The 19188-nt window shown below is 43.8% G+C and overlaps 1 protein-coding gene across 2 annotated transcripts in view; it reads right to left on the bottom strand.

Annotated features, from left to right (window-relative positions):
- LOC117397352 (myotonin-protein kinase-like) overlaps nucleotides 1-19188 on the bottom strand; it is a 48487-nt gene that overhangs the window by 3476 nt on the left and 25823 nt on the right. The window contains exons 9-14 of one of the 2 annotated variants that reach the window (XM_034911118.2): nucleotides 15627-15706; nucleotides 15375-15471; nucleotides 12892-13025; nucleotides 10761-10858; nucleotides 8838-8899; nucleotides 3320-3394 (exon numbers count right to left, since the gene is read on the bottom strand). In XM_034911118.2, the coding sequence (XP_034767009.2) occupies nucleotides 3320-3394; nucleotides 8838-8899; nucleotides 10761-10858; nucleotides 12892-13025; nucleotides 15375-15471; nucleotides 15627-15706 (546 nt within the window). Of the gene's footprint in view, nucleotides 1-3319; nucleotides 3395-4851; nucleotides 7880-8837; nucleotides 8900-10760; nucleotides 10859-12891; nucleotides 13026-15374; nucleotides 15472-15626; nucleotides 15707-19188 lie in introns of those variants that run through there. The other variant, XM_059004792.1, reaches the window with a different exon arrangement.

A 19188-nucleotide genomic window follows, 5' to 3' on the forward strand; every position in this document is an offset into this window, starting at 1 on the left:
CCAGGAACTGCCTCAGGGGTCCCTACACTGTCCCACTCCTAGTCTTAACACTGTTTCTTAACTCTTCCTCTTTAGTAAAATAAGGGCCAGATTCAAACAGGTTATTCTGATGACTGTCTGAAACAAAGCACTGTGTAAAACTGGTGTGTTTTTGTAAAAAAAAAAAAATTAACAATATTTGACCTCAGAAACCAACCTGTTAATGAAAACAAGAATTCCGTTTTGCAGTTGACGGCAAATGCATAGAACCGTCACCATGGTGATTATACTTTTGTGACATAACACTTTCCAAGCATATCGTGTGGCTATCACCGTTTCACTCATTACTCTGTTAACAGCCAGCATGTTGTATTCTCTCCCTACACCCTAAGCATGAAGTAGTCACTTGGGTTGCTGTCCCCGATTTAGGGATTTATTTCTTTGCTAAGAGATTGAATCTTCTGAATCTGTTTACATAAGAAAGATAAGCAAATGTACAAATGAGAGAAGGTCATAAGTTCGTCTGGTTCCTAGGAGCTGATTGATCTCAAAACTGTCAAGGTGGGTCAGTGATCAATATGACAACCCATTCCATCCCCTCACACTCTGTGTGTGCTTTTTGAGTTATGGATGATGGTCTTTAAGATACACTGAAGTTACACTTCCCAGTAAAGTACCGAGATGATTGTTTATATATTGAATTTGCTGACACTCTGAAGTTGCAGAATTACTGTACATTAGCTGATACTGACACCTGAGCCGACCCTCAAACCTGCATTAAACTCATAAACTTGACTTGATTATTGAATTCATCACCCTCACATCCACAGTGCTGTTTTCTGTACTACTGGTATATCAAGTTAGCAGGCATGAAGTACTGAGCTCTCAGAATGAGTCCTTGTATTATTTCAGTGTTATTTCTATATACAGTCTGCAGCATAAAGGATACCAGACCTACCTGTCTGCACTAGGTTGTTTCTCGTCTGTAATGAATCTGAACTCTGTGATCAAAAAGTCAGTGAAATGGGTCTATGGGTCCATGGGTCCATGGTTTGGTCCTGTCACATTTTTCCGTACAAATCGGCTTGTACTTTGAGACCGTCCCACAGCGGTCTCTTTGTAATTCCAATAACTTGTTTGACAAACAGAAGGAGATGTGATCCCTTTTAATGGAATAACGAAACAAGCTTTCAAGACCTCAAAGGTCTCAGGTGAGAGTAGGAAAGCGAGATTTATTTTTACATGTTTAATTAGTCCAATAAAAGGGATCACCTTCTCTTTAAAAGCCATTTTCTTTACTTCTTTGATACAAACTTCTTTGAAAATATATTCCTTTTTGCCAGCTATCTTCAAACCAATAAATAAATATGGAGATCAATATTATGAATCTACCCAGAGGTAATTTAAAGCTTTCTCTCGGCCACACGTTTGGTTTGAAGGGAGTTTCAGTGAGCAGTAAAGCTCCTTGGGATGCTTCTTCATAAGTCACTTTATAGGTGTACTTGCTATGCTGAGGTAAATCTGTATTGGAGGTAAATTGATTAGAAATACAGGTTTAACAATTATGCACTGTAATGGGTTCCTGATAGAATCAGTACTGGGGAGGCTGTAATGGGTTCCTGATAGAATCAGTACTGGGGAGGCTGTAATGGGTTCCTGATAGAATCAGTACTGGGGAGGCTGTAATGGGTTCCTGATAGAATCAGTACTGGGGAGGCTGTAATGGGTTCCTGATAGAATCAGTACTGGGGAGGCTGTAATGGGTTCCTGATAGAATCAGTACTGGGGAGGCTGTAATGGGTTCCTGATAGAATCAGTACTGGGGAGGCTGTAATGGGTTCCTGATAGAATCAGTACTGGGGAGGCTGTAATGGGTTCCTGATAGAATCAGTACTGGGGAGGCTGTAATGGGTTCCTGACAGAATCAGTACTGGGGAGGCTGTAATGGGTTCCTGATAGAATCAGTACTGGGGAGGCTGTAATGGGTTCCTGATAGAATCAGTACTGGGGAGGCTGTAATGGGTTCCTGATAGAATCAGTACTGGGGAGGCTGTAATGGGTTCCTGATAGAATCAGTACTGGGGAGGCTGTAATGGGTTCCTGATAGAATCAGTACTGGGGAGGCTGTAATGGGTTCCTGATAGAATCAGTACTGGGGAGGCTGTAATGGGTTCCTGATAGAATCAGTACTGGGGAGGCTGTAATGGGTTCCTGACAGAATCAGTACTGGGGAGGCTGTAATGGGTTCCTGATAGAATCAGTACTGGGGAGGCTGTAATGGGTTCCTGATAGAATCAGTACTGGGGAGGCTGTAATGTGTTCCTGATAGAATCAGTACTGGGGAGGCTGTAATGGGTTCCTGATAGAATCAGTACTGGGGAGGCTGTAATGGGTTCCTGATAGAATCAGTACTGGGGAGGCTGTAATGGGTTCCTGACAGAATCAGTACTGGGGAGGCTGTAATGGGTTCCTGATAGAATCAGTACTGGGGAGGCTGTAATGGGTTCCTGATAGAATCAGTACTGGGGAGGCTGTAATGGGTTCCTGATAGAATCAGTACTGGGGAGGCTGTAATGGGTTCCTGATAGAATCAGTACTGGGGAGGCTGTAATGGGTTCCTGATAGAATCAGTACTGGGGAGGCTGTAATGGGTTCCTGATAGAATCAGTACTGGGGAGGCTGTAATGGGTTCCTGATAGAATCAGTACTGGGGAGGCTGTAATGGGTTCCTGATAGAATCAGTACTGGGGAGGCTGTAATGGGTTCCTGATAGAATCAGTACTGGGGAGGCTGTAATGGGTTCCTGATAGAATCAGTACTGGGAGGCTGTAATGGGTTCCTGATAGAATCAGTACTGGGGAGGCTGTAATGGGTTCCTGATAGAATCAGTACTGGGGAGGCTGTAATGGGTTCCTGACAGAATCAGTACTGGGGAGGCTGTAATGGGTTCCTGATAGAATCAGTACTGGGGAGGCTGTAATGGGTTCCTGATAGAATCAGTACTGGGGAGGCTGTAATGGGTTCCTGATAGAATCAGTACTGGGGAGGCTGTAATGGGTTCCTGACAGAATCAGTACTGGGGAGGCTGTAATGGGTTCCTGACAGAATCAGTACTGGGGAGGCTGTAATGGGTTCCTGATAGAATCAGTACTGGGGAGGCTGTAATGGGTTCCTGATAGAATCAGTACTGGGGAGGCTGTAATGGGTTCCTGACAGAATCAGTACTGGGGAGGCTGTAATGGGTTCCTGACAGAATCAGTACTGGGGAGGCTGTAATGGGTTCCTGACAGAATCAGTGTTGGACAGTCTGTAATGTAGAGAAAGGTCAGAACACACGTACCCTGGAGAAGAGGAGCAGGTGTCGGTGGATCGGAACAACAAGGGGGTACTTGCAGAGAGAGGGTGCCACTGAGGTCTGGAAACATGGAGGTAACAGCAACAGGTTACTAATAAGACACTTGAGTGCAGAGTAGGGGTTCACAACCCTGGCCTTCGGGGTCCCCCTGTGTCTTCTGGTTTTCATTCCAACTGAGCTCTCAATTACTTAACTAAAAACTTAATTGAACCAATAAGTAGCTTAATTAGGCCATTTAATAGTTTTCTACTCTTAACCAAATTGGAGATGTCAGCTTAACTATACAATGTAATTTGAAATCTGCAAATTATGAGGAGATGAGGACCAGGGTTGGGAACCACTGAGTGTAGATTGAGATAACAATGGCAAGTGGTGTTGAGTTCCCTTTTTAAATAGATTATAATAATAGTCCTACCACATTAGATGACGTAAAATCCATTGCAGAAAAGTATTTTATTCTACAGTTTAACTTTTATGCAACAGCTCGGCATTTTAACCCAAGCAGCCAGATCTCTAAAATAGCAAATTCTCGACTTTGAGATGTTCAATTGAAATCATTTTAAATATGTTCAAACTACCAGTACTTGCAATAAAAAGTAAATGCTATCAAAATGGATATCATCCTTTCTTTAAATTGTGACTGTGAAGGGCTGATTGCGTTGAGCTGAACATCAAATTTAATGAACCAGCAACACAGCCTGCAAATGATTCCCAGCCATTGTTAACCCCTGAGCTGCCTTTTTCCTGGTTACTGTCCCCTCTTTGAAAAACATTCTTACTGGACAACAAGGCAGAAGAATACCAAGCAACAAATGATACAAGCAATTGTAACAGAGCAGACGTGGTGCACGTGTGTGTGTGAGTGTGTGTTTTGTGGCTGGCAGCCCATCATGGCTCAGGCATAGAGGAGCAGCCTGGGGCCAAGATGGACACCTTTGCACAGCCACTCACTGTAAATTGGTTTGGGGGAAGTGTGTTACCGTTTAATTGTTTAAATGTTAAATTAGGTTATTGGAAAGTGTGAAATGTGGCCAGGTGTGGATTCAATTATGGATTACCAATGAACCCCTGGCCACACCCTATAAAAGGAAAATGAAATGTTTGTTTGTGGGCAGCACATGCAAGGAGAGGGTTCAGTGAGAGTGCGTGCCAAGCCTGAACAGAGAGTGACCAGAGAAAGAGAGTGAAGAGTGGTAGCATGCACTGCGATAGCTGAAGCTTTTGATTAGAATTTCGTTTTTAGTGTTTTGTTTAAACCTTTTATTTGATCCTGTGTTTGTTTTGCTTGTTGTGGAGAAATATAAGTGCATTTCTGAGTCTGGGTACTAATTCAAGGGTGCAGACCAGCCTTGACCTGGGGGCTACACTACATGTGGTGGAAACAGTGGGATAGTACTCCCTAGCAACCCAGCTCGGAACTGCAGGTCAAAAAAAAAGAAGAAATGAAGGTGATGTTAAAGAAGCTAAGTGAGGTGCAGCTGCAGATACACCAGCAGACAGTGCAGTAGTTCCAGTACCTGTTACATCAAGCAGCGAGCCGCAAGGTGCTGCCGGGGACAGAGTTGCTGCTGCCGGGGCCAGAGTTGCTGCTGCCGGGGCCAGAGTTGCTGCTGCCGTCCTGAGTGCCAAAGGGGGAGGAACCTCTGCCATCTCCAGAGCCAGAGGGGGAGGAGCTGCTGCTGTCTCCAGAGCCACAGGTGGAGTAGCCGCTACCATCTCCAGAGCCAGAGGTGGAGGAGCCGCTACCATTTCCAGAGCCAGAGGGGGAGGAGCCGCTACCATCTCCAGAGCCAAAGGGTGAGGAGCCGCTGTCGGCCCGAGAGCCAATGGGGGAGGAGCTGCTGCTGCCTCCAGAGCCAGAGAGAGAGGAGAGTCTGTCGGCCCTAGAACCAATGGGGATAGAGTTGTTGCTGTCTCCAGAGCCAAAAGCGGAGGAGCCACTGCTGTCTCCAGAGCCACAGAGGAAGGAGCCACTGCCATCTCCAGAGCCAGAGGTGGAGGAGCCGCTACCATCTCCAGAGCCACAGGTGGAGGAGCCGCTGTTGGCCCGAGAGCCAATGGGGGAGGAGCTGCTGCTGTCTCCAGAGCCACAGGTGGAGTAGCAGCTACCATCTCCAGAGCCAGAGGTGGAGGAGCCGCTACCATTTCCAGAGCCAGAGGGGGAGGAGCCGCTACCATCTCCAGAGCCAGAGGTGGAGGAGCCGCTACCATTTCCAGAGCCAGAGGGGGAGGAGCCGCTACCATCTCCAGAGCCAAAGGGTGAGGAGCCGCTGTCGGCCCGAGAGCCAATGGGGGAGGAGCTGCTGCTGCCTCCAGAGCCAGAGAGAGAGGAGAGTCTGTCGGCCCTAGAACCAATGGGGATAGAGTTGTTGCTGTCTCCAGAGCCAAAAGCGGAGGAGCCACTGCTGTCTCCAGAGCCACAGAGGAAGGAGCCACTGCCATCTCCAGAGCCAGAGGGGGAGGAGCCGCTACCATCTCCAGAGCCACAGGTGGAGGAGCCGCTGTTGGCCCGAGAGCCAATGGGGGAGCTGCTGCTGTCTCCAGAGCCACAGGTGGAGTAGCAGCTACCGTCTCCAGAGCCAGAGGGGGAGGAGCCGCTGCCATCTCTAGAGCCAGAGGAGGAGGAGCCGCTGCTGTCTCCAGAGCCAGAGGTGAAGGAGCCGCTACCATTTCCAGAGCCAAAGGGTGAGGAGCTGCTGTCAGAACGAGAGCCAATGGGGGAGGAGCTGCTGCTGCCTCCAGAGCCAAAGGGAGAGGAGAGTCTGTCGGCCCTAAAACCAATGGTGATAGAGTTGTTGCTGTCTCCAGAGCCAAAGGGAGAGGAGAGTCTGTCGGCCCTAGAACCAATGGTGATAGAGTTGTTGCTGTCTCCAGAGCCAAAGGGAGAGGAGAGTCTGTCGGCCCTAGAACCAATGGTGATAGAGTTGTTGCTGTCTCCAGAGCCAAAAGCGGAGGAGCCACTGCTGTCTCCAGAGCCACAGAGGAAGGAGCCACTGCCATCTCCAGAGCCAGAGGTGGAGGAGCCGCTGCCATCTCTGGCGCCAAAGGGAGAGGAGCCGCTGCCATCTCTGGCGCCAAAGGGGGAGGAGCCGCTGTTGGCCTGAGAGCCAATGGGGGAGAAACTGTTGCTGTCTCCAGAGCCAAAGGGAGAAGAGCCGCTGCTGTGTCCAGAGCCAGAGGGGGAGGAGCCGCTGCCCTCTCAAGAGCCAGAGGGGGAGGAGCCGCTGCCCTCTCAAGAGCCAGAGGGGGAGGAGCCGCTGCCCTCTCAAGAGCCAGAGGGGGAGGAGCCACTGCCCTCTCAAGAGCCAGAGGGGGAGGAGCCGCTGTCGGCCCGAGAGCCAATGGGGAAGGAACTGTTGCTGTCTCCAGAGCCAAAGGGAGAGGAGCCGCTGCTGTGTCCAGAGCTAATGGGGAAGGAGCTGTTGCCATCTCTAGAGCCAGAGGAGGAGCCGCTGCTGTCTCCAGTTCCAGAATCAAAGGAGGATACGAGGAAACCGCCTCCATCACAGTCCTGACCACCACCCCTGTGCAACAGTCAGGTGCCTTTGGGCCAGTTCCCTCAATCCTTTCTCCCAGACATCCAACCTTCGTGTCTTGACCGCTTTTCGCTGGGCCTAGTTCCCAGGTCGCTGCACCACCAGGCACGGTCGTTCGCCTGGTCTCCCGTTCCGCTCCCCCTGGTGAACCAGCCGTCACCGCACAGTCGCCGGGGCTCTCACCTGCTGCTGCACCCGTCCGGTCACGGTTCTGTGCTTCTGATGCCCCATCCATGTCACCCGGGTCCCCTGTCACCAGTTCTTGGTCCCGGGCCGGAATGTGGACCGACTTGCCCTCCAACCCACCTGCAAGGTCTACAGGTGGACAATGGGGAACTTGTGGGAAAGGGTTTGGTTTTTAAAGGGGGGGGGGGGGGGGGGGGGGTTGGCTTTGGGATGGCCGGTATGTGTTGCACATGTGTGTGTGTGTGTAACACATACCACCAAACATACATGAATCACCATCCATTTGGAAGCCTCACATTTTGTTAAACTATCCTTCTTTCTCAGTGTGTGTGTTTTGTGGCTGGCAGCCCATCATGGCTCAGGAATAGAGGAGCAGCCTGGGGCCAAGATGGACACCTTTGCACAGCCACTCACTGTAAATTGGTTTGGGGGAAGTGTGTTACCGTTTAATTGTTTAAATGTTAAATTAGGTTATTGGAAAGTGTAGAATGTGGCCAGGTGTGGATTGAATTATGGATTACCAATGAACCCCTTGCCACACCATATAAAAGGAAAATGAAATGTTTGTTTGTGGGCAGCACATGCAAGGAGAGGGTTCAGTGAGAGCGCGTGCCAAGCCTGAACAGAGAGTGACCAGAGAAAGAGAGTGAAGAGGGGTACCATGCACTGCGATAGCTGAAGCTTTTGATTAGTACTTTAGTTTTTAGTGTTTTGTTTAAACCTTTTATTTGATCCTGTGTTTGTTTTGCTTGTTGTAAAGAAATAAAAGTGCATTTCTGAGTCTGGGTACTAATTCAAGGGTGCAGATCAGCCTTGACCTACACCACAGTAATATACATCACAAGACAATAATTCATTTAAAGAGAGTCATCATTTTAAAAATGAGGTAGAAGCAGGTTCCTGCATTGAATCTTGTGTTGTATACAGTTTTATACCATGACTAAGAAATTAACTGAAATAACTTCCCTTGGCACTATTTAGTCATTCCTCAATATTCTTTGCACAAAACCAATAAAACAGCAAATTCAAGGCTGTGGCCTCTATCATCAGTCACTACCCCACTGGTACTTATTAGCAGCAATTATACTTAGTTCAGCAAGAGTGTAGATCTGCACTCAGAATGACAAAGCATTCTAAATGTTTCTAAGTGTCCGGTTGCTCCCTCTAATCAAGTTCCTCTAATCATTCTCTTGCACACATTACATGCGTAACGAAGCAAAGAGTGCATGAGAAATACACCCTCAACTTGATTAGAGGCAGCCACCAAACATATATGAATCACCATCCATTTGGAAGCCTCACATTTTGTTACACTATCCTTCTTTCTCAGTCTTGCATTTCTAACAGTCACTTGAAGAATGCAGATACAATGAAAACACGTAAGGCATTGGAAAAACACAACTGATTACTGGGAAGGACTGCCAAAGAGAAGCGGGCTTATGGGGGTTGGGGTCCTTTGGGTGTCCACCTCAGTAACCAACAGCTGCTTTCCTTAATGTTTTCAATGGGTCTGAATCCCTCCATTTGGATCTGCAGCTGCTCAGATTAATTAAAGCCCATTGTTGTGTTTCAAAACAGAATTACAATTTAATTGTATTTGAAGAAATTACCACATTATATCCATGAATAATTTAGAACAAGGTTTGAACAAAGACCAGGACTGGAAAGCCAAACTTTGGCTACCCCTGTTGAACATGGATTGTAAATCCATGATTTTGAATGATCCACCAGCCTATTGCACTTCCATCCATCATACAAAGAAGGCAGAAATACAGGCTTACATCCCACATGTGGTCCAGGCTGCAGGCAGGGACAGAGTAGAGAGATTGGAGGATTCTTAGCTCTGCGATTGGAGGGAGAGAGAAGCAGGTTATAGTCTCAGCTCTGTGGTTGGAGAAGCAAGTAACGATCCTAGCTCTGTGATTGGAGAAGCAGATACACCGTATTGCCATAGGAAAGCAGACACTATGTGATTGGCTAAGGTGTGAAGAAAACAGACTGGCAAAGCTCTGTGATAGGAGGAAAAGAGAACATATACATATTGATAAGATAATTGGGTTATCACTGGCTGAAAAAAAACACACTCATTAAAACAAATATAACACATGTTGTTAATAGTTAAGCCTAATAAACGTCATATTGCTTCCACAATTTCTCAGCCTGCCTGAGAATGCTTTACTGCCCATTCTCCACACTGACACCTGAATGAACCTGCTGGCAGAGGGAGGGGAGGGCAGTCGCTGGAACAGCACAGTGCTTTACTGCCCATTCTCCACACCGAGACCTGAATGAACCTGCTGGCAGAGGGAGGGGAGGGCAGTCGCTGGAACAGCACAATGCTTTACTACCCATTCTCCACACTGACACCTGAATGAACCTGCTGGCAGAGGGAGGGGAGGGCAGTCGCTGGAACAGCACAGTGCTTTACTACCCATTCTCCACACTGAGGTAGAGGCAGGTTACTGCATTGAATCTTGTGTTGTATAAAGTTTTATGCCATAAAAAGAAATTCACTGAAATAACTTCTCCTGGCACTATTTGGTAAATCCTCATTGTTCGTGGCACAAAACTGGTAAAAAACAAAATTACAGACTGTAACACATTATCAGTCACGTGTGCTGTGAAGATGGACTTGTCTATTTGAGCACAGAGCTGTGAAGATGGACTGTTCTGGACTGCGCTGGAGATTTCACTGGCTAATACTATGAGCCTCTAAAGATGTGGTCTGACAGCCCTCTTTTTAAAAGCCTTTAATAACACAACTCTGGCCCCCCCTAGTGGCGCACCTGGTTACAACGTCCTTTGAAAATCATCTTGAAAGCAGAATTTCTGAAGAGAGGTGTTTTGAGAATTGACCCCTTGGGGTGTGCAACGGTATTTCCTGGCCTGCAACTGTGCGTTAGCAAATGGCAAAATCTTTGGTTTCAGAGGGAAAATAAGTTACAGCTTTACATCCCAAGTGGTTATTGTCCAGACCACTTCACTTCAAGAATTGAGCTCTAGGTGTCTCTTAGGAGAAGGACATTTAAAAAGGAAGACATTCTGAACACGTTCATTATACAAAGAAGCATCTTTTTAAAATTGATAGTAATATGTTTTTACCTGCTGTAAAAACAAAACCTTCACGACTGTCCATGAATACTTGGAAAACTGTAATGAGTTTCATTTTTTTTCAATCAATCAGATGTTCCCGTAAAATATTTAGTTAATACATAAATGTAGGAGTAGCAGATTAATGATCAAGTCATTTATGAACGAGGTAGCTGGTTGAGATCAAAACCTTGTCAAGTCAGATCTTAAAGGAGCCCAGTGATTGAAGCAAGGTAACCCATTCCATACCTTCATAGATCCCTCAATGTTGCATCTCCACAGCAGTGTGGAGTAGTGGTTAGGGCTCTGGACTCTTGACCGTAGGGTCGTGGGTTCAATCCCAGATGGGGGACGCTGCTGCTGTACCCTTGAGCAAGGTACTTTACCTAGATTGCTCCAGTAAAAACCCAACTGTATAAATGGGTAAATTGTATGTAAAAAATAATGTGATATCTTGTAACAATTGTAAGTAGCTCTGGATAAGGGCGTCTGCTAAGAAATAAATAATAATAATAATAATAATAATAATCTCTAGTTGATATGTTGATTAACGGGTTTAGAAAAAAACAAGCTCTGTTTTTCTAGGGAGTAAGTACTAGAGCAGAGCTGCTTGCCTTTCTCTTGTGCAGATTTCAGGGTCTTGATCTCCAGGTTTAACCTCTCAATCTCCTCTTCTAGCCCCCAGTTCCGTCTCTCTGCATCTCGCAACCGACTGAGGAAAAAAAAAAAAAGGCAACAATCACTTTAACACTCTCCTGGGACCAGTGACACAAAAGGGTTGTTCTGATTATTACTGTCATAATGCATTACTATAAAATGACACTAATTGTATTTCATAAACAATGTCTGGACGTAATTCTATTAATTTATAGCTGTTTTAGATGCAGTGGTTTCAAATATTTTGTTTTTTTGAGTGCTACATTTGAGAAATGCTTCTCTCTTGTGTATACTATTAGTCAAGATCTTCAAGTGAACTACAATGCCACATTAGTCTGGATATTTGAACCTGGCCTGAAGTTTTGTGGCGCATCTCATAGCTTTGAGAAGATATTTTTCTTTTGTAACTGTGACGCTGTCTTGAGCAGTGGCGATTATAAAATGAATAATGCATTTCAGCGAATATTAGGACAGCATATGAATGAAGGTGATCGTCTCAAATTCCCCATGAACAAGAGACAGCTCACTGCATTTGTGTTGCAGACACAAAGAGCACGCGTCATTCCTTTTGTAACCCAGTTCTACGCAAACAAATCTATTAGTAAGTCTACTCGAATGTCTCTGAAGCAAAAGAAAAGGGCAGATATTACCCCTGAACAATCCAGCAAAGGTGAATAAAACTGACTCATAACTCACAGACACACGTCTTCCCATTCCCACCCAGAGAGCGAGCTCTGTGGTCGAGGGGTAAGTGCTTGTCTTACACAGATGTCAGTATTATTAACACCCGCCACTGGGAGGAGATCTAATACAGCTGAAACCACACGTTTGCCATTCATGATCCCTTCTTCCAAGTGCAGTGTGAAAAGGGTATTAGTTACCATGAGTATTACAATAATACAGTAACTAAAAATGTAAGTGTGACACACAAACAGACAGACAGGCGTCTCTATAATATCCCCGTCATGGATATGCACCCCCTTCTGGGTATATGGAAGGAGAGAGTCATGTCTTTCACTGACGGCTGTAACACTATTAAAAGGCAACTGCTTTGTATTTACAAGGCTAGAGCTCAGCTCTCAGCTAAGATTCCACCGTGATTTGGGATTTGGGACAGTTCTTTTGGCTGCCTTTCACTTTTTAACAATAAATCCTGCCTCCCTTTCAAGCCCTTGAAAGGTTTTATTTCAAACAATCTCATCGCTATCATTTAAATACACACCAGGAACTCTTATGCAGGGTTTAAAAGACTTGTTTAGGATAATTCATCTGACACTGACGACTGTTTGCTTTTTTGGCAGCAAACTGTTTTTTTTCTTTTTGGATTAAATCCCAAAGGGAATGATTTCTTTTCAGATACAGTATATTACAGAGACATCAAGCAGATTGCAATGACAAAAACAGCAATGAATCTTATTTACAAACTTTAAAGGAGTTTCATCCTTTAAAGCGGTTCTAGCTAATTAAATACATTTTAATTTGAGTGTCATAAATAAGTAATTAATTAATATGCAATGAACCATGTGCTGAAGTGTAACTACATGCTAATAAACCGTCAATAGATGCATGAGTGGATCTATCATTAGTCTGCAACCTGAGCTCATATTTCCTATGTATGTAAAAAAAAAAAGAGACACACAAAGACTGGTATGTATGTGGCATGCCCCCCCTGATTCTTCTTTGTTCCAGACTAAGAGATTCATTTCTTTCATCTTGTCTTCGTAGCTCAGTCCTTGTCTGGTTGTGCTTCGTTGGAGTCTCTGCATTGACACAATGTCCTTAGTGTTGCAGCGACCAGAACTTCTTAGTGTTCCAAGTGTGGTCTCACTAGTGATGGATTTGTACTCTACACTTCTGGCTATATACCCAAGCATTCTGATTGCTTCCCCGCACTGTGTGGTTGCTGACAGTGGTGTATCTAGTACAACACCAAGGTCTCTCTCGTGGTGAGCCTCTACTAGTTCTATCCCCTCCATTTGGCATCCGCCACCACTGCTATAAATCCAAAATAAAAACTACCGCATCCACCATATCCTTGAGAATAACAATAGCAAAAAAAAAACAAAACATGAATCTGGTTCCCTGTACCTCTCCAGGTTTCCAATGATGGTCCTGCTGATGAATGCCTCTTCCTGGCAGCTGTCTGGCTCTGCAATACCCTCCTCTGGCTCCAGAGGGAGCTCTAGGCATGGGGGCAGCTCAGCCGGCATCCACACCTGACTCTGAAATATTAAGCACAGGGCCAAGAATATAAAGAGTCTCCAGGATGCGAACTTAAATTCAAAATCATCTCCTAAACACCTCTTCTTTCACATGCGCAAGTATTGGCATTTCAAAATGAAACTCTCAAATAGCTGAGGGACCCAATACATGAATACCCTGCTTATAAAATAGTTCATCTGAGCCGTTAGGCCCTCAGGCTCTTTGCCAAAATGTAAGTTGAAGCTTTGTGTTTTTTTTAATGATGTTAGTTATTGATTATTACTGCCGTTGTCGCACGATGTTTCTTTGTCTGTTGTGTATCGTGTGTGTTGTGTGTGCGAGGGTGATTGTGCTCTGAGTGTTTGTTCAAGATCCCTCAAGAGCTGAAAGTGGCCATGCACTATAATCACAAACAGACGCGTATGCTTCTGTACTGGAAGTGTGCTAAAGGTAAGTGCATGACCTTTTTAGAAACCTATTCAAAATCACATTGTAAAGCTTTACGGTCTTTTATCAATGCATGTTTAATAAACTTAAAATAGTAAGAGAAAAAAACACAGACCCAAATGGTAAAATGCAAGAGACTTTTTAGAAGTTGTCTAAAATGCCTAATTAAATGCGCAAAGTGGTCTAACATTTTCACACGAGTGCCTATTTTTTCTATATCACTGATAACTGACCTCAAAATGCATGAGGTTTTCATGCAGGTAGGTCTATGAAGGACATCAATGAGAAATCTTGAGGTGTTCAAATGCATTTGCACACGACTGTATCTTAAAACACATTTCTGCAGCAGAGGTTGCTGATCAGTATTATTAGTTTATAAAGAGGGATTATATATGAACTATTATCATAACATAAACAATGTGTGTTATGTTTAATAAAGTGATTCTTAACAGTTAATAAAAAAGCCCTTTAAAATAAAGCTAAACAGATTGTGTACACTCTCATTTTGGGCGTTTCTATTAAAATAATTTCTTAATTTATAATTCTTCCTGTCGAATGCTTCTTTATGAGCTGATTATTTTATTTCACCAGAATAGACGCCTCCTGGTATATAGCTCCTTTGCAAGGGGCCCTGGTAAGATTGATGGGGAAAGTTACAAACAAGTCCCGTCAGAAAGCAATTTTTAAAAATACATAGCAAGAACTCTTAAAATTCATGTGGTAACCTGTGTGTGTGTGTCATATTTACAGCCCTGGTCATTTATAAAACATTTAAAAGGTGTTCGTGAAACGGCCATTTCAATGTTTGAAAGCAATGTGTTCTAGAAATGCCTGAGCTATAGACCCATATTTGTTCTTAATTTAAAACTAGACCTACCTCATCGGACCTATTTTTTAAAAGCTTAATTTACCCTTCTTTAAGTATTCAGGTCAGTCCAGCAGATGGCAGTGTTGCTTTAGTTCTTTTATACTAAACCTGATTCGAATGTATAGTGTAAGTATAGCAAGGTGTAATAAAGCTCAGTGAAAGCGTAGGAAGCACACACAGTAACACTAGTTGGCAGTATAATAGATAGAAATCTAAAGAACAGGTAGTGATGAGAAGGTATTTTGCTGAGATGAAAGAGCAACTGGGTATGCGTATGAAATAGGGGTCTCTATTCACAGTGCGTTGTAAAGAATGATTTTCCAAAGTCTGTTTTATGTTTAAAAAGATGTATAAAAATGTTCTTTACTGTTGTTAATGAAAGCACCAGCAGAAAACCAGACTTTCTTTAAATAAGTCTTGATTTACAGCTTGTGAATAGAGCCCATCACTCCTCTCGAACTAATGCATTCTTCTTCTTCTTGTTAAAATGACTTTGCAAATTCTTTTTTGTTTCAGTCATCATAGCCTGGTGACTTTTTAAACGAAACCTTTTTGTGGCCTCAATAGAGCTTTAAAACACGCCTTCTCTAGGAACAGCTGGTACAGCAGAGTATAGCAGAGTATAGCTGGTACCCTGCCCCCTGCAACACTAAAAATACTTCAGTTAAAATGAACAAACATGGCATTGCCTGTGAAGCACCACCAGCTTATGTTGATGTAGTGTTCTGTGTTCAAAATAACATCTGTACAGAACAAAAGATACTGGCATTCTGATAAATCTTTTCTATTATTTGTTGATTTCTTATAATTTAGCAATAATACAGTGAGGGCTACAACACACGCCTCAGGTGTGCTTCTGAGGCTTCAACCTCTCTGGAAGTGGATTGGTTCAGTATCAGTACTCAGTGCTTATAAAATGGCTATGGATCTGTAACTGTGGTTTTCAGCACTGAACGAAATCAGAACCACTGGGATTGTGGAATGTCCGGCTCTAGTGATTTGGAACATATTCAGTGAAGCCAACCAGCTCTAAAAAGAAAGCAGCGCCCCCTACCAGGGTTTCCTGGAACAGCAGGTCCTGTTCTTCAGAGAGCTGCTCTCTGCTGATCATCACCATGATGTCTCTGCTCCGGTCCACAGCACCCGTCTCTCTGGGGAGATTCGTCATTTTACAGAAATCAACCACATCGTTAAAAACAGTCTTATTGTTTAATTCGCCCAATTCCCTCAAGGGGAACATTCCAATGCATAGCGCTTGCTGCTCACAGGTGACTAGCTCCCAGGATTAGGACAGAGGGCTGCTTACTTGGTTGCTGTGTATGAATAGCCCACGAAGGCTAGATGAACTCCCAGAGGCACATCCTCCAGCACTTCAGACAGGCTCTCCTGTGGGAAACAAACACCATATTCTAGATCGATTTTTAAACAGGAAAAAGGAAAAACATGGCAAAGGGTACACTTAGAACTCCTGTTTGAGGCCTAAAGTGCCTCCTCTGCACACCCAGGGCCATGGTACAGCATCCTAACCCCAGCCTTTCCTGTTTCCTTCCTGAGACGATTCATAAGATGATACCCTTTCTTCATCCCAGTCAGTTGCCATTGTTGTAGCTAAAAATGGCAGCAGTAAGCTTTTTTTTTCAAATGATCAAAACAAAAGATGAATTTTAAACAGGGATCCTTCCTTGACAAAGTTTTGAGATCAATCAGCTTCTAGGACCCACACAAGCATAGATGGGCTGAATGGCTTCTTCTCGTTTGTATATGTTCTTATGTTCTAACTAACTTACATCCCAGGTCACACCATGAGCATTTATAGAGCACTGCATTTATTTCACGTATGAGGATTACTGGGTAATCGCTGGGTTGTTTAGCCTCCTAAGTGAAATAGCCACAGAACTCCATGGACATACACAGAGTTTTCTGTTTATATAACAAGCATAATATGTGGAAAAGAAAGGATGTTTACTCTGAAATTAAACAATTGACTTTGGAAAATCACTTTAGAACACGTTCCACTTCTGCTTAGCAACGCGTTGTATTTTGGAACAAGGCGATTTGCCCGGTCAATCTGTCGGAGCATTTGAATGAATGCAAGCTAGACTCTAAAATGAGATCAAACATATTCGTTCAGCAGCATGGAATATGAAACCACAATTTGATGCCCAGTCTCGCCTCAGTCTTGTTGTTCAATGTGGGGCCGTATCTTAAAAGCGGTCTTTAATTATTATTTTTAAAGACTATTACTTTTTGAAAGAGATAAAACACTGGTTAATTTTACAAAACTGCAACCAAAAAGCTACAGTAAAGTCATTTACTGTATTTCAACTAAGCACTTTGAGGGGTTAGATAAAGAAATGAGGAAAAGCTTTTGAAAATATGGCTCTGAATTGGGTCTCAGAACTGGGCCCAGATCAGAAGCTAAAGCTCCTTTCACACTGGCACTCCGACCTGGGTTCTGGCTACCCGGGTCACAATCCTGCGTAGTGTGAAACCACGTACCTGGGTCGTACCCGGGTTGACTCGATGTGGGTCGACACGCTTTGACCCGGGTTGAGCGAGATAAAATGCATGACGGCTGTTCGTGAGCTGATGCAATAACAAACAGCCAGGCCTGCGCGAAGGTTTCTCTCCACTGTGAAAAGGGCTTAAGTTCACATTTTTATTTCCTAGTGAGAGATCAGGGTTTCACTTTTTTGTGTTGGCTCTTCCTCTCACCAGTGTATTGGCCTTTATCTAAAGCCCTTTGATAAATATTTGAATCTCATGGCTGTTTTCTCTATCTCCTCAGTGACTACCTCCTTAAATCCTTGACTTTAATAAGGACCTTACAAGTACATGGTAGTGTACACTATCAGGCTCAGAAGCAAGTTCTGTGTGATATTGTGATATAAAATTATGCACAGTACCTTTCTGTCAACATATTCAATGTAGCAGCCTTTTTGGTTGTGTAATAGAAAAAAAAAAAAAACAGTAATACTTTTTTTGATCACACATTATATTAACTTATTAATATTTTATAAATATATAATATATGCTTAATAACTATCTTAACATGTTAATAAAGCTTTATAGATGGTTTATAACCATGTACTAGCCATAGATGGAATTACGTTTAAACATCCCAAAGTACAATAGGTGGCTAAAAACTGTCTCCTTTATAAAAACATAATTCTGTCCATGGTTATTGTATGGTTATAAATCATCTATAATGCTTTATTAACACGTTAAGATAGTTATTAAGCATATATTATATATTTATAAAATATTAATAAAATGCTTTATTAATACTCTATGACATAGTTATTAAGCATCTATTATATATTTATAAAACATTAATAAGCAGCACCTTAATATAAAGTGTTACCCTTTTTTTAACCTTTATTGGAGCACACCATGCTGTTTTGTTTATGCACAGTAAACCCTGAAAATGTGAGTTTATCAAAAAATCTGAACTTAAATAAACACAAGAAGAGCAAAGTGAAAAATTCCAAATCGCAAGGCAAACTGTTTGAGAACATTCTGAAAAGAAAATATGCCTACTTAAAGCAAGAGCAAATCACCTGAAAGCTACAGTACGAACAAGGGAACATCCTTCTATGGGAATGGTTAAAACAGGCCCAAGGGCAGCAGTTTGGAGTAGTGGTTAGGGCTCTGGACTCTTGACCGGAGGGTTGTGGATTCAATCCCCAGTGGGGGACACTGCTGTTGTACCCTTGAGCAAAGTACTTTACCTAGATTGCTCCAGTAAAAAACCCAACTGTATAAATGGGTAATTGTATGTAAAATGTGATATCTGTATAATGTGAAATACTGTATAATGTGATATCTTGTAACAATTGTAAGTCGCCCTGGATAAGGGCGTCTGCTAAGAAATAAATAATAATAATAACACCAGGTACAGATTTTGCTGAGGCATTGCTGTGTTTAAAGTTTGCTGAGGCATTCTTGTCTTTATGATACTGTGCAAGTTCAGTAATAACATGTTTAAGTCATTCAAAATAGTTTTTTCATTTTACATTTTTTAGGTCCAGATCTTTTACAGTAACTCTGTAATCCAGCACACTGCCTAATCCAGCACAATGTTCCCGTTCCAAGACACGCTGGATTGCAGAGGTTTTACTGTAGTATCAGCACTTAATATTAAAATACTTTTTTCTTTAAATCAATTTTGTATCAATTATTGTACCTCATTTTGCTACCCAATTTGAAATGCTCAATTAGAATGTTGCCTCATCGTTGCCACCCAATTACCTATCAATACCAATCGTAGCCAATGAATCGGCTGAGCTACTGAACCACGTCACTGAGGGAGCATGTGTGAGGTGCTGTACCACGTCACTGAGGGAGCATGTGTGAGGTGCTGTACCACGTCACTGAGGGAGCATGTGTGAGGTGCCGTACCACGTCACTGAGGGAGCATGTGTGAGGTGCTGAACCACGTCACTGAGGGAGCATGTGTGAGGTGCTGAACCACGTCACTGAGGGAGCATGTGTGAGGTGCCGTACCACGTCACTGAGGGAGCATGTGTGAGGTGCTGAACCACGTCACTGAGGGAGCATGTGTGAGGTGCTGTACCACGTCACTGAGGGAGCATGTGTGAGGTGCTGTACCACGTCACTGAGACAGCATGTGTGAGGTGCTGTACCACGTCACTGAGGGAGCATGTGTGAGGTGCCGTACCACGTCACTGAGGGAGCATGTGTGAGGTGCTGTACCACGTCACTGAGGGAGCATGTGTGAGGTGCTGTACCACGTCACTGAGGGAGCATGTGTGAGGTGCCGTACCACGTCACTGAGGGAGAATGTGTGAGGTGCTGTACCACGTCACTGAGGGAGCATGTGTGAGGTGCTGTACCACGTCACTGAG

This window comes from Acipenser ruthenus, chromosome 30 (genome assembly GCF_902713425.1).
Source record: "Acipenser ruthenus chromosome 30, fAciRut3.2 maternal haplotype, whole genome shotgun sequence".
Lineage (NCBI taxonomy): Eukaryota > Metazoa > Chordata > Actinopteri > Acipenseriformes > Acipenseridae > Acipenser > Acipenser ruthenus.